Raw genomic sequence first — 15,892 nt, forward strand, 5'->3', positions numbered from 1 at the left:
CGCTATTGCTTTGTAGCGATACTTAGCGATACATTTCTAATACCTGGAATTTCTGATACTACCGACGTTATCGGTATCGCTACCAGTGTTATCGGTATCGCTGAGTTGGAGATAAAGATAATATCAAAGATATTTCGATAATATCGGAGATAATTCGAACACTGGTTGAAATGAGGATGATGAGGTGGATGAGTGGCAAGACAAGGATAGAATTAGAAATGAATGCATTCAAGGGAATTTAGGACCACCAATAGGTAATAAGATGAGGGAAAGTGGATTTAAATGGTTTGGTCACGTGCAACGGAGATCAAGAATTGCACTGGATAGGAGTTAGTTGGTACAAGTTGAAGGGTCTTAAAGGGCAAGGGGAAGGCCCAGAAGAACGTGGGTGGAAGTAGTAAGAAAAAACTTGTTTTTTTTTTTTTTTTGGTGAGAGGTAATGAAAATAATTCTATTAAAACCAGAAAAATAAAAGATACAAAGTACAACAATAATGCCTAATACATGGGGGAAAGGTTATAAGAACTCCCCTAACTCATCAAACATGTTCTTTTGGCATGGGGGAGTCCAAATCATCGTATTGGCTGATGAAGATAAGTACTACGCTACGGAAGCATCCACATCTGGGGCAAATCTTAACCAAATTAAGAAGACTTGATGACTTATGGCCTAACTGAAGCTATGACCCTTGATAGAGTGGAATGGGAAGAAAGGATTCATGTAGTTGACCCCAATTAGTTCAGATAAGGCTTAGATGATAATATTGACTTGGGCCTTAATAATTATCAAATTCCTGTGCAATTAAGTGCACCACCACAGCAGCACTTAGGTTTTGACTCGTACCAACTACAATCAAACTACAACATTTTCAGAAAAAGGCATAGTGGGAGGTGGTGGGCATCTCACCTTGGCCAAAGAGTTCATGTTGGTGTTTGAGTTGTTTGAACTTAGCATGGTTGCTCTTAGCGTGGAATGATGTGCGTGATGCTAAATTTGTTTCAAGCCGTTCATGAATGCTAAACCGGTACTTATTTCTAGTTACTGCCATGTTAATGAATCTTGAGAGAAAAAAGGCGTATTGTTTCTGCTCTCCTCGGCTTACTAGCAAGATTCTTCTACTGATGCTTATGCTTTGAATCTCTCCTACAAACAGTTACTGCTAGCATTATTAGTATTCAGGAACTGTGTGGTGCATGGGTGCCACATTCAGTCAACACGTGTCATTGTAGATGGTTTGTGCATGAGCCAAGTCGTTCAATAGCAAGAACCCACCATTTTTCTTGTGACCCAAGATCATGATGATAGATTTTGGCCACACTTGGATGAAAGAGGAATGCTAATCGTACCTGTCAATTTTAGATTTAGGGAACATTCTATATTTGGTCTAAGGCTGTTTATAAGGGGGAACCGACTCTTAAGATGGTTAGGGTATAAGATGCATATGTACAACTGTGTATATGTACACCTGTACATACTATAGATAAATATATGGGTGGATTCATGTATATGTTAATATCTCTTACAAATCCCTCACCTCCTAATTCTCAATGAAATAAGCATAATATAGTTTTTGTGATGTAGTCTCTATCGTAGCATGGTATCAAAGCCATGTGGTGCTTATCCTGACCATCCACCTTCTCATGTCTCCCTTCCCTTCCATCTCTAACCACTTGTTTATCATTTCTGTCTCCGATTCACAATCACTTAGCCCCCAGTGAGAACCCAACTCGTCATGAACCCGATCTTCCTTTCAAAACTATCATCAACATCGACTCAAATCATTGCCACCACACCACCGATCTTCTGAACTTGCAATCTCCAACCAAAATCGTCAGACAACCACTAGATCTAAGCATATACACCAAAGTTTGGCTGGTCTTCTCCATTCCACACCAAAACTCATCTCTGTTATAATCCTTCACTGTTGCCTTCCAATCTGGTAGCCAACATGGTCGTTTCAGATTTGGTGCCCTTTCTGAATCTTTGGCAAATCTTTGACATCTTTGTAACCATAGATTTGCCCGTGGAACCCATCATCGGCACTGCAAATCTACCGTCCGTCTGTAACCGTGGCAATGTCTTTGTTTGACACTCACATTGCCACCATTATTGTTCACCAACACTACTATCACCATTGTCGCCATCTAAGTATGGCGCAAACCCATTTGCCATTTGAACACATCACTAGATATAACACCTTCTTAATTCATGGGCATTTTCACACTGGGTTTGAGTGGGGTGGCCTATGGGATACAAGGGCATACTTGGGGTGGGCAGCCTGTGTGAAGCGGAACTAGTGTTTTAAATAGTGCTCGTAGCGTACGCTACGTAGCGTCCCAAATAGCATAAATCCCCTGTAGTGTATGCTACAGGGGTTGTAGCGTACGCTACAGCTACATAGTGCGTAGCGTCCGTAGCATAAGCTGCAATGTATTTTTTTACTATTTTATTTTTTTTAACTATTTTTTATTATTATTATTATTATTATTATTATTATTTTTCACGTTTTCTTTGTTTCTAATGTTGAGGAATGTGACACTTGTATTGTAATTGGTACTTTTAACGTATGGGGTTTTTATTTCTTTTCATAATTGTTACTTGTTGTTTCAATTAGACATTATTAATTAAAGTGGTTTGCTTCGAAAGTTGTTGATGTGATAATTATTTGATTTGGCTTATATATGTGGATTGGCTTTTGAAAGATGATAACTAATAACTTTTTTGAACATGCTTATAATTGATAAAATGAATCATCTTTTAGGCATTTTTATATTTTTTCCTATTTTTTCACTATTTATTATATTTGTCCTATTTTTAAATTAAAAAATAGAGGTATTGTGTAGCTTACGCTATACGCTACGTATGTACGCTACACGTTATAGAGGGCTGAGCGCTACGCATCACGATACCGCCATTTAAAACACTGGGCGGAACCCATGTGATGTGGGGCACACAAGGGGGGTTCGGTTGAGGACCTAACCCATGGGATGTGGGGCTTGGGCTATGAGATAAAGGGATTGATTCGGCATGCTCTATCGGTTTGATCTTTTAGAGCAAGTGGTTGGTTGTCCTGCATCACTTCTCCATCAATTCTAGCGTCGTCTCTAGCAGATATGGTGATGGATATGTCGAATTGTTGCCAATTCCATCTGTACCGCTTCCTTGGTCGCACTATTGTTGGATTTGTAATTTTCAGTAGCCTAGATGTGCACACCCATCTCCCACCATTAGGAGCCCCGTTTGTCATTGCATCTCCATACTCAATTGTTGTTCTTAGATCTAACGACCACAACACTTTAAACTAGCGACTAGCCAGCCGTTGCCATTGCTCGAGCCTGATTGCACCGCTGCCAGCGCTACTATCGTAGGCTCCTATGCCCCAATTTGCTACCATTGTCGGATATGGATCTCCATCTTTCTGTTTTGGCGAAACCCATAGGCCGTGATTCATTTTTCAATAGTCTTCTATTGTGGTGTTTTGCAAGTGCACCATTTATATCTGTTAGAGTATAAGATGCGTATGCACAACTGTACATATCATAGAGAGCTATATCGGTGGACTCATGTATATCTATTAAGATCTCCTACAGATAGGGTTCTTAATGGGCCGCTGTTAAGATATCCTACAGGTAGGGGTGTTAAGGGGCCGAGTTAGGGTCGGACCAAGCTTTGTCCAAGCCTGACTTGTATTGTGCAATTTAAGTCCAAACCTGGCCTGGGCATGTGATGAGTCAAAATAGTCCAGTCCGAGCCCGGCCCGACATGTTTATAAAGGGTCTGCTTCGAGCCTAAGAGCAAACGGATCTGGTGCTCGAGGAATCGAAGAAGAAGATTAGATCCGTGACGTAGACGTCGAAGGCCTTGGAGAGAATAAATTTGGTGCTCCCATTGCCAATTGGTGTTGATGTCAAAGCCATGGGATAAGGACGGGGCTCAGCGCCTAGAGATAGACGAAGGTGCATTTGTTAAGGCGGATGGTGGTTGGGGGGAGGCTGCAATAGTGGAAGAGGGAGAGGGTGAGGTTGTGGAGGAGGACGAAGATGAAAAAGCATTTGAGAGCCCATGCGAGAAGTTTCCCAGCCTTTATAATAAATTTTGTCAATACCACTTTCATTTAATAGACATTGTGTTTTTATGTAGTTTTGTGGTATCAATATTGTAATTTGCTATTGATGGCCACCTTCTGGCCCATTTAGAAAGAGAGGAACTCTCGATGCTTTAGAGACATTTGTTCCTCTCCCTCTAAGGTTTCAGCTCAAGCTCTCAGGGACATGAAAGACTGCTCCTCTGCTTTTGATCTGGCCGAATCATCTACGTTTCATTCCCTTCCCCTTTGAGCTATACTTGGTTCAGGCACTGTTTGGGCTTGAGTTTTGGGCTCCTTTCTGTTCTATGTTTGTATAGGTGGCCTGCGTTGCCGCTTCTGGTTGTCTGTTTCTCGGGTTTTTTGAGTTGTATAGTTCTTTTAGGTTGAGTTAGTTTTTGTTTTGTTCTGTTGTTTTTGTTTTCTTGCAGGATGCTTTGGCTCACTTTTAATAAATTTTCAATCTTCAAAAAAGTAAAATAAAATGCTATTGAATAGTTAGCATTTAAGTTAATACCATATTAAGTACACAATTTTCATTAAAAAAAAAACTATCATTATATAACTATTTCTAAAGCTTCTTCTTCCTGAACATTTCTAGGACCGCAACTTCCCACTCGTGCACCTAGATGCATTCCCACTTTGTGAACTAACAGATGGACTTTTGCTGGATGATTTAAGGTGCAGTTCCTTTGACTGACATGCCCAAACATCATCCCTTTAACAAGATACGACATTTATGGATTGTATTAAGTAAAACATGATGATTTTTAGTCTTAAGTTATCAGTTAGTTTTGCTCAGATGGTTTTGCATAGATTGTTGGACCGCTATCACTAAAAGTATTAGTACTCTTGGTCTGTTGTTTTATATCATTGATCACACAATTCATTTGGAACTTGTACGTATGGATATGCTGGTTTTTGCATGTAATTTCCCATATACAGCTATTGGTTTTTGTACTTAAGGCTTATGATGATCTTTACAATAAATTGGGAACATGTCTTCAAACTTTCAAAAATGAGAGAGAGAAAGAGTAGGGACTTAGATTATGTTAGATGCATTAAGGGTGATGATCAGATGGTACTAGTTAAGGGCAATGACATCAACGTAAGGTGGAGAAGCCATTTTCAGAACTTGTTAAATGGCAATCTCTCAGAGTGCATAGAAATAGAAGGAACCATAAACTCAAATGACGTGTTGACATTGCAAAAGGAAAGCAATTCTTGCCAAAAACCACATGGTGAGAAATGTACCGGTGACACTCCAACAGGTTTCCAATTTTATTATCTATTTATTTATTTATCTATTTGAAATCATAAAAAGTAGCCACTCTTTCCAGAGGCCAACTATCCATAGATACTTTTTGTAGCGTATATGAAGTGAAAGAAGCTCTGAGAAAGATGAAAATAGGAAAGGCCCTTGGACCAAATGGTATGCTGATAGAGGTTTGGAAGTATTAAGTTATTTTGGTTGACAAAGTTGTTCAAGAAGATTGTAAGATTGGAGAAAATGCTAGACGAACGGAGGAAAAGTACCGTGGTAACTATTTATAAGAATAAAAGAGATGTACAGAGTTGCACTGATTATTGTGGGATTAAACTTATGAGCCATACTATGAAACTTTGGGAAAGAGTGATTAAGCAGAGACCAAGGCATGAGACACATGTATCAAAAAATCAGTTTGGTTTCATGCCAGGGAGGTCTACCAATGAGGCTATTTTCCCAAGACAATTGATGGAAAAATATAGGGAGAGAAGGATCTCCACATGGGCTTTTATGACTTTCGAGAAAGCTTATGATAGGGTCCCTAGAGAGTTATTTGGTGGCTGTTGGGAGAGAAAGGAGTTCGAAGATGATATGCTGACATGATTAATGATATGTGTGAGGGCGCAATAACAAATGTGAGGACACTAATGGAGAGACAAGTTAGTTCCTAACTATTGTAGGCTTCCACCAAGGGTTGGCATTGAGCCCAAACCTTTTTGCATTGATTATGGACAGGTTAATGAGGCATTTTTGGAAGAGATCGCATGGTGTATGTTGTTTGCAAATGACAATTTTGATTAGCTAGACGAGGGAGGGCGTAAAACAGAGTATATGGAATGCAGTTTTAGCAATAATTGGAGTCAAAATTAGGAATTGGTAAAAATTTCTGATCAAGAAGTTTCCCAAAATGACCACTTTCGATATCTTGGGTCAATAATTCATGAGAGGGGAGAGATTGAAAAGGATGTCGCCCATAGAATTCAAGTGGGGTGGTGATGTAGGACATGAAAATTAACTATGATATGCGGGATTTCAGGCTTAAGATCACGTTAGTTCAGAAACAATTACACAAATTCCATATCCCACATGAAAGTCCAAACATTCAATTAAGGGGAATCTATGCGGGTCCAGGCCTACACATGATAGGGCTGGATCAATAAAAATTATAAACCAAACAATACTCAAAGATAAGAAATAATCATCCACGCATGCGTAGTAATCAGTCCCTAATCCAAGGGATTCAGAAATTCCAATTCGGGGAACCCTAGGGTAAGAAAATTGACAAATAATTTAGGAAAAACGTAACAGCAACAATGGCCCAGACGGACGTGCGTGTGATCCCGGCTGCACGTGTGTGGGGCCCACTATTCAGAAAAAGGCCACCTTGGCCCTGGTCGGCCAGGGATGGACTTCAAAACCCCCAAATCTCAGCTCGATTCGATGTACGGTTTGTGCGTGGTGCTCCGCCAAAGTTTTAGCTCGCCTGTGGGCCGAAATCTGGAAACCTGCTTCAATGAAAAAATCTGATGCAACAAAAGGACAAATTCGAAGTACGGATGGTGGGGGAAGATGAAAAAAAGATGATGGAAGATGGGTGTGAATCGGGATCGATGTGGCTTCGCACCACGGTAGTTAGCCCTTCGAAAAGGGAGGGCTTCGCACCCACTTTTGAATTCTTCCACAACTCACGAAGAGAGCAGAAAAATGAAGCAGTAATTTTTTTATTAACTTTAATCAATGAAAAGAACTACAAGGGGTGCCTATTTATAGGGAGAACTCTATACTCAAAAACTCGCACCATATGCAACACCTATTACTTGGCGATGAAGTAAACTAAAATACAAACCAAACAAGGAAATCTAAAGCGTTCACGATGTTCTAAATAATAACAATAAGCAAAACCTAAAATTAAAACCAATCTGACGAGTGGGCCAAGATCATGAGATCCCATGGTGGGCTTTTCTTGACTATTGGGCCACTTTTCTGAACCAAAACTTGACTTTTAGTTAGGAGGCCCTCCCTGGACGTCGTCATCGAGCTATATCGAAGGTGGGATCCTCCTTATACGTACGTACGTGCGTAGGGGGCAGCGTGAGTGCGCGTGATGTCCCCATCAATTCTCCTCGGCTGCAAAGATTTCGCCACTGGCGAAATAAAACTGCTAAACCGCTCCAGGATGTCAGGATCAAGTCTCTGAAGCTCCTCCTCAGTGAGCCACGTGCTGTCTAAAGCTGGGCATGACTTTCATTTAACCACGTACTTCTAAAACCTGCCGTCCGACGTTGAAACTATCTGATGGTCCAGGATATCCTCTATTTCCTTTTTGGGTGTGTGAAAGTTAGGTATGGGAGATAGAGGCTGAGAAAATGAGTCGGGAAGAATAGGTATGGGAGGTAGAGGTTGGGAAGATGGGTCGGGACGGGTAGGTATGGGAGGTAGAGGCTGGGAACATGGGTTGGGACGGGTAGGTATGGGACGTAGAGGCTGGAAAATGGGTTGGGAAGGGTAGATATGGGAGGTAGAGGCTGGGAAAATGGGTCAGGACGGGTAAGTATGGAACGTAGAGGCTGGGAAAATGTGTCGGGAAGGGTAGCTATGAGAGGTAGAGGCTGGGAAGAAAGGTTAGGAAAAGTAGATATAGGAGGTAGAGGCTGGAAAAATGGGTTGGGAAGGGGCCATGGTTCAAGGGATAAATATGTGGAATCAAGATGGGTGGGCGAAGGGCCGGATAAAGTATCAGTGGTCTCCTGAAAAGTAACTAAATCCTCCACATCGGATGTGAAACTAATTCCCATGGAAGGTGGAAGATCTACCTCATACACATTGAGACCGTTTCGTTTTATAATTTTGACGGGTCCAGCGCTACACGCATGTAACTTACGAACGGCCCTCGAAGGATACCGCTCGGGCCTGATGCAGACCATCACAGAGTCTCCAATATTGAATCCTTTGAAACATTTATATTGGTTTGTAGAAAATGTGCAATGTTCATTATTAGTCATGATCTTCTGCCTGATTTCTTGATGCCATGAATGAATGTGATGCGCAAAAGACTCTGCAGACTCTGATGGCCTATGGGACAGTGACATAGGGACAAGATCAATAAGTTTCCTAGGTTTATAATCAGTAACGACTTCACGAGGACTTAGACCTGTGGACCTATCGACAAAATTATTCAACGTAAACTCGGTTGTAGGTATTACGGCGTCCCATGTTCTGGTGTGCTCTATATCCCTCATAGGGGACTCATCTGGTAGATCATTAGGACAAACATCACGAAACTCATCCACTACCGGAATGACCTTAGTGGGTAACTCTACACTAACATCTGGTGCACTCTCTCCAGTCACAAGGGTGCACATGTTGTACCCCTCAAAATAGTGGTCTTGATGTCCCTCATGGGGTGGGTACATGGGTGCACGCCCATAACTGATTCCTTGGCCAACTCCATTCATTGGTCTATCCTTCAGGCCACCTGCCTAAGATTGGACTTCTACCCCGATGGTGGAGTTTGTCCTGGCGATGGTCTTTAGTCGGGCAATGCGTTCATCAAGCTGCTCAAAGCATTGGTCCATTTCCAAGCGCTTAATCATAAACTCCAACTTCTGGGACAACTTGTTTAGTGACTCTTGCAATTGTTCCATGTTTAGTGTAGGGTGCCAACCAAAATTTAGCAATATAGTTGTCAAAATATAAGAGATTTTTTATTTTTTATTTTTTTATTTTTTTTAAAGAATCGACCTAGTTTCTAAAAAACGAAAAAGGAAAGTTTCTAAAGAAACAAATTAGGAAAGCTTCAAAAAAAAAAAAAAAACAAACAAATTAGAAAAGTTTCTAAAAAAAACAACCTAGTTTTTAAAGAAAAAGAAAAAAAGGAAAGTTGCTAAAAATAGAAAGTTAGTTTCTAAAAAAGAAAAAAGGAAAGTAAATTAGTTTCTAAAAAAGAAAAAGGTAAGGAAATTAGTTTCTAAAAACAGATTAAGAAAGTTTCTAAAAAATTAGTTTATAAAAAAAAACAGAAAAGGAAAGTTTCTAAACCTAGAAATAGAAAACTAAGTTAATTTCTAAAATAATTCAAATAAGGGGATAACAGAAAATTGCAGCAGCTTATTTCAGGGTTTATAGACCTTTAAATAGCCATATATGATGAGAATTGATGCGTAATGGACATAAACAACCAAACCCTAAACATGTAATGAATTCCCTTACAAGAACCCTAGGCTCTGATACCAAATTTGATGCAGGACATGAAAATTAACTATGATATGCGAGATTTCAGGCTTAAGATCACGTTAGTTTAGAAACAATTACACAAATTCCATATCCCACTTGAAAGTCCAAACATTCAATTAAGGGGAATCTATGCGGGTCCAGGCCTACACATGATAGGGCTGGATCAATAAAAATTATAAACCAAACAATACTCAAAGATAAGAAATAATCATCCACGCATGCGTAGTAATCAGTCCCTAATCCAAGGGATTTAGAAATTCCAATTCGGGGAACCCTAGGGTAAGAAAATTGGCAAATAATTTAGGAAAAACGTAATCTAGGGCTAGGATTCATGAAAAATGGCTATGATAGGATAAAAGAGGATAAAAACCTGAGCCAAAAGGTGATCCCACGTGTGGACAGCAACAATGGCCCAGACGGACGTGCGTGTGATCCCGGCCACACGTGTGTGGAGCCCACTATTCAGAAAAAGGCCACCTTGGCCCTGGTCGGCCAGGGATGGACTCCAAAACTTCCAAATCTCAGCTCGATCCGATGTACGGTTTGTGCGTGGTGCTCCGCCGAAGTTTCAGCTCGCCTGCGGGCCGAAATCTGATGCAACAAAAGGACAAATTCGAAGTACGGACGGTGGGGGAAGATGGAAAAAAAGATGATGGAAGATGGGGGTGAATCGGGATCGATGTGGCTTCGCACCACGGTAGTTAGCCCTTCGAAAAGGGAGGGCTTCGCACCCACTTTTAAATTCTTCCACAACTCACGAAGAGAGCAGAAAAATGAAGCAGAAATTTTTTTTATTAACTTTAATCAATGAAAAGAACTACAAGGGGTGCCTATTTATAGGGAGAATTCTATACCCAAAAACTCGCACCATGTGCGACACCTATTACTTGGCGATGAAGTAAACTAAAATACAAACCAAACAAGGAAATCTAAAGCGTTCACGATGTTCTAAATAATAACAATAAGCAAAACCTAAAATATAAAACCAATCTGACGAGTGGGCCACGATCATGAGATCCCATGGTGGGCTTTTCTTGACTATTGGGCCACTTTTCTGAACCAAAACTTGACTTCTAGTTAGGAGGTCCTTCCTGGACGTCGTCATCGAGCCAGATCGATGGTGGGATCCTCCTTCTACGTACGTACGTGCGTAGGGGGCGGCGTGAGTGCGTGTGTGCGCGTGATGTCCCCATCAGGTGGAAGAAATAGAGATGTGCCTTTGGAGTTCTATGTGATCGTTGTGTACCACTCAAACTAAAAGGGTAATTTTGTAGGATGGCTATAAGACCATCCTTGCTTCATGGGACAATGTTGGGCAGTTAAGGAAGAACATGTCCATTGGATTAGCACAGCCGAAATGAAATGTTGAGATGGATGAGTGGCAAGACAATAATAGAATTAGAAATGAATGCATTTGAAGGAATTTAGTAGTAGCACCAATATGTCACAAGATGAGGGAAAGTAGACTTAAATGGTTTGTTCATGTGCGACAAAGACCAAGAACTGCACCGGTTAGAAGAATTGAGCTGGTACAAGGCTCTAAAAGGGCTGGGGGAAGGCCCAAAAGGACGTGGGTGGAGGCAATAAGAAGAGACTTGATGACCTATGGTCTAACTGAAGGTATGGCCCTTCGTAGAGTGAATGGTGGAATAGGATTTGTGTAGCTTATCCCAATTAGTTGGGATATGGCTTGGATGATGATGATGATATTGATTTTTATGATCCTGGGTTTTAATCCTACGCTAACCTGAGCTTCTTGGATTGTTTGTGCACTATCCCCAAACATCAGATAATTCATTCTGAACCTGTACACATGTATATGCTGGTTCCTGCATGTTATCCCATATGCACTTCTTGATTTTCTGTCTTTGGAATCAGAATAACAATAGATACTTAACTGCTAACAAGTCTACATGTTCAATGATATCCGACAGGGCTTTTGAGTATGATTGTGATGACATCAGCTAGGACCATTCATCAATTGCGAAGAACTCTCCTTTTTGTCTTATATATTTTTAATATTAATAGAAGCCAAATGCTTGCCTTGTATTTATGAAAATCATTATTGAAAATTGGAATGGTTATTGTGATTGTAGCCAATGGCACTAGATCAAGTATTGTCAGATCGGGATAGTGAAGATGAAGTTGATGATGACATTGCAGATTTTGAAGATCGGAGGGTAGGGCTAGTTTATTTGATTGAATTTCATTTGCATTTTCTTTTCCCTTTGAAAATCTTGTTGCTAGGAAGATATCTCTGGCCTGGTGCATTTTTAAGAGCAGGTTGACGCCCACTGGATTTTTGTTGACAGGATCATGGTCAGTAGGCACCATTCCAGTTCCCTTTTTGTTTTTTTGTTTTTCGTGATCCTGTTGACTGCTAAACGTTCAGAATCTGGGTACCTAAACCACCAACTCATTTAGGGTTGTAAATGCATTGGATCGAGCTTGGCCAGGCCATTTCTGGGCCTTGCCCATTTTGTTGTAGGGCCTGTTAGGCCTGGAACAGCCATATGATTGCTACTAGCCTACCTGCATTGAAGCTTGGGTCTTGCGCTTGGGCTGGCCATTTATTTTTTGGTCTGAGAATCTGTGCCCAGTTCAGAGCCTCAGACCCTCACCACAGGCCTGAAATTTGACACCCATGCCCAATGGCAACTCAGCCTGTTGACAGCCTATCCTTCTGGATTTGATAGCTATAATGATAACCTAAGATGGATCCTTGTATCCAATGGTGTAGAATTATAGTAACCACTGTAGATAAATGTAATTTATATCTTGCAGTTGCTTGATGATTTTGTGGATGTGACCAAGGATGAGAAGCAGATCATGCACCTTTGGAATTCTTTTGTAAGGAAACAAAGGTAATCTCCATCTACTGAACGCTTTCAAGAATATTCTTTTGAATTAATGTTATTTTTGTTATATGTCTGATCAGAAGAATGTCCTTTGAAGCCTTCTTTTATGTTACTTCCTCTATTAATCTTCTCTCTGGTAGATATGGCGCTTATATATCTAGCAGATTGTAAGAAGTTGCCTCTGCAATGAATGTTATTGATAAAGAAAATTAAGGTTGCATTTGGGTGTAGAAGTGAAATGAATTGTGAACATTCAGTTCAATAAAATGAAAAATTATCTCTCAGTGTTCATAATGAGGTTGTAGCTCTCAAATTGAATTTAGTTACCTTCAATACCATTCAGATGAATAACAGAAAATGACTAAAATGATTTTAGTTTTCATAAAGAGGTGATCTTTGAAGTGCAGTTATATTTCTTTCCAGTCCCAACTTGAAGCAATGTAATTGTGATTCTAGGACCCTCAATTTGACTTCTTGCAATTTGGTTTAACTCCACCTTTCAGATTTCCAACTGTGATACTGCAAATTGTGCATCCAAATGCACCATTAAGTAAATCAGAAAATGGTATCATGACTTGTTGTAGGGTAATGAGACCATGCCCATTGTTGGTGGATGGATCGCCGTAGTCATCCATCATTATCATTGTCATCACAGCCTGTCCAAACCTATTTGCAGTTGGCTTTCCAAATACTGTTTCGCCAATTAATCCTAAGGCCCTATCCTCAGTACGTGAACAGGTGACTGCCATAAAAACTGACAAAGCTGGTAGAAGACACTTTAGAATGTTCTATGATCCCATGATCGCACTACATGCGGAAACATTAAGATGCAAAAATCTCATGACTGAACAATCAGGACAGGATGGTGGCAGGATTTCAGGGAGCAACATATCACAACACCTGCTGAAAAAAGAACAAAAGAAAAAGAAAAAGAAAAAGAAAAGAAACGGAACGGGGGATGAGATGTGTGGCTGAGGACATGGATATCGCCTCATACAATGATTTGACAACATACTGTAAAGGACTTGACTGATATCAAATCTTATTTTGAACAATTTAGCTTTTCTTGGGGTGGAGATGTCAGCACTAAGAGAAGGATTATGTGTGGTTGAAGCCCCTTTTCAATGAAAACTTCTCATCGAGGGCTATTCTCATAATGGGATCAAGGGGTGTCTTTCTGCGACGCATGGCTTTGAATGTATGAAATTAGATAATTTTTGGCTAATAAGATGGTAGTGTTTTTCAAATGTCCCAAGGTACGTGAACAATTTCACTGGTTTCTTGTGAAAGAGGGAGTGCTGAGACCTACTATCACTACTTAGGGCCTGTTTGTTTTACCAATTACATCAGTAAAGGAAATGGTTAATGATTACAAATTGCTTTGCTTGTCTAGTGACATCAACTACATTTGATTGCAATAATGGTAATGCTTACATTGTTTTTTTATCTAGGTAAAATTGTAAAGATGGTAATTTTACAATGCAAAATCGTAATGATTACAAATTCCTTTATCCTTCTCCTATTACATATGCATTTGACGCCTCAATTTATGTGCTGTAACACTTGTTTAAACAAAAACTGTGAAATAGTAATGATTGCTTATTTACATTATGTTACTGTGGAAATCGGCAAAACAAATAGGCCCTTATGTTCTTTATGCTCTCTTCAATAAAATTTTGAACTATAGTTGCATGAAGTGTGAAGCGCAATGGCAATAGATTTGGACACGGTAGTGGAAATGTGTCTATTTCAAAATATTGCCAAGTATAAACAACTGGGACATGGGAGCGGGAACACGATTCGGAAGTGCGATCCGAAGTGGGAGGGGAACCTAGTTAGAAGGATCATGCAACTAAGTTTGAAACACATGCTTCTTGTGTTTGCACGTTGTGGCTGCATCTAGAGTTAGTGAAATGCTCCTTTGCATTTGTGGCATCAAGAACCTTCGATTGAAAAAGAAGTTAGAATGCTCTGTCTAGGTAGCAACTAAAAAGTTTGTCATTCTGGTTATTATTATGATGATAACTGCTCTTCTGAATGGACAAGGATTTTCATGGTTGCAGGGTGTTGGCAGATGGTCATATCCCATGGGCATGCGAAGCATTCTCAAAGTTACATGGACGGGATCTTGTCCGTGCACCAGCTCTCATTTGGTAGGAAGAACACCTCCAGAATCTATAGCACTTTGTATGCTCGTGTGTGCGTATGCATCTGTATTATTGTATTCTATCCTGCTGGTTTTATGTTGCCCAAGAATGATCACATGCTTGAATTGTTGGATTTGCATGTACCAATGAACACATGCACTTATGAGTACTATAGATGTACATGGATGCATAAATGCTTACATCTTTACCTTTGTGGGGAGGTTAGCAACTTCCCCAAATATTTATATTGACATGTGGCAGTGCCAATCATTGATCCGGGCCATTCATTCATTCATAATATTTGGGGCAAACCATGGTAAACGAAAAAGAAAAAAGTTCACGCCAATTGGATGATCCTAACCTATTGCCATTTGGATGATCTTGACCCTTTGAATTGTGATCCTAACTATTTTTCAACCATCTGTTTTCAAGAGCCATAGATCAGATGGATCATCAATCCAAAATGGTTGTTTAGAATCATATGCAATCCATTGTGGTACCTACTAAAAAAAAATGTTTGAAGACGATGGTTTGACCTATTTTGTTTCTGCACTATTTTGACCATCCATTTTCCATGCTATTGATCAGATGGTTAGGACAGGCTAGTGTGAGTTTTGCACCATGCCTTGCTTGAATGAACTGTTCAGAGTGATGTTCGGCCAATGCCTCCCATCAACTGCATCTCTTTTTTTTTTTTTTTCTTCCTCTTCTAATTTTTGTATAATGTATGCAACTATAAATTTTTATGATTCTGTTACATGTAATTGTGATATGTTTTCTTTATTAACCATGTATATGCTGTAAGCAGGTGTTGGAGGTTGTTTATGATCAAACTCTGGAACCACAGCCTTCTGGATGCCCGCACAATGAACAGCTGTAATATAATTCTTGAAAATTACTGGAATGAGAGCTTGGACCCTAAGCAGAGCTGATGCTTTTGTTTTGCTCTTTTAGAAACAGGAGATTGGCCTAGGCAATGAGAGGCAGTGGTCTAACTCACTAATCCCATGCCCCAATACGGTGTTCTCTGCTGGTAATTTAGATGATTTTTTTTTCCTCTCCAAATATGGAATTATAATTCTTTTTTTTTTTTACAGAGGTAACTAGAGGAAAAGTTTCCTTTGGAGGGGCTTTAGTTACTCTGACGTCATAGGGGCTCGTATTGCTTGTATTATAATTAGATAATGCAATTTATTTGTGCTGATTGAAATGCAGTATACTGTCGCAGATGTAATCTTTAGTTAGGACCATTTACAGTTACGACTGGAATTATATAGTTAATGTCATAGAAACTTCTGGTATT

At 40.0% G+C, this 15,892-nt stretch overlaps 1 protein-coding gene across 10 annotated transcripts in view; it reads left to right on the top strand.

The window, feature by feature from the left end:
* LOC131248194 (polycomb group protein EMF2B-like) overlaps positions 1–15,892 on the top strand; it is a 43,583-nt gene extending 27,691 nt beyond the window's left edge. For 5 of the 10 annotated variants that reach the window (XM_058248309.1, XM_058248313.1, XM_058248312.1 and 2 more), the window contains 4 exons: positions 11,681–11,764; positions 12,369–12,448; positions 14,506–14,595; positions 15,398–15,892. In XM_058248309.1, coding sequence (XP_058104292.1) covers positions 11,681–11,764; positions 12,369–12,448; positions 14,506–14,595; positions 15,398–15,521 — 378 coding nt within the window. In that variant the 3' untranslated portion in view covers positions 15,522–15,892. The remainder of the gene's footprint in view (positions 1–11,680; positions 11,765–12,368; positions 12,449–14,505; positions 14,596–15,397) is intronic. The other 5 variants (XR_009172168.1, XR_009172167.1, XM_058248314.1 and 2 more) reach the window with 5 other exon arrangements.

This window comes from Magnolia sinica, chromosome 6 (assembly GCF_029962835.1).
Source record: "Magnolia sinica isolate HGM2019 chromosome 6, MsV1, whole genome shotgun sequence".
Classification (NCBI taxonomy): Eukaryota; Viridiplantae; Streptophyta; class Magnoliopsida; order Magnoliales; family Magnoliaceae; genus Magnolia; species Magnolia sinica.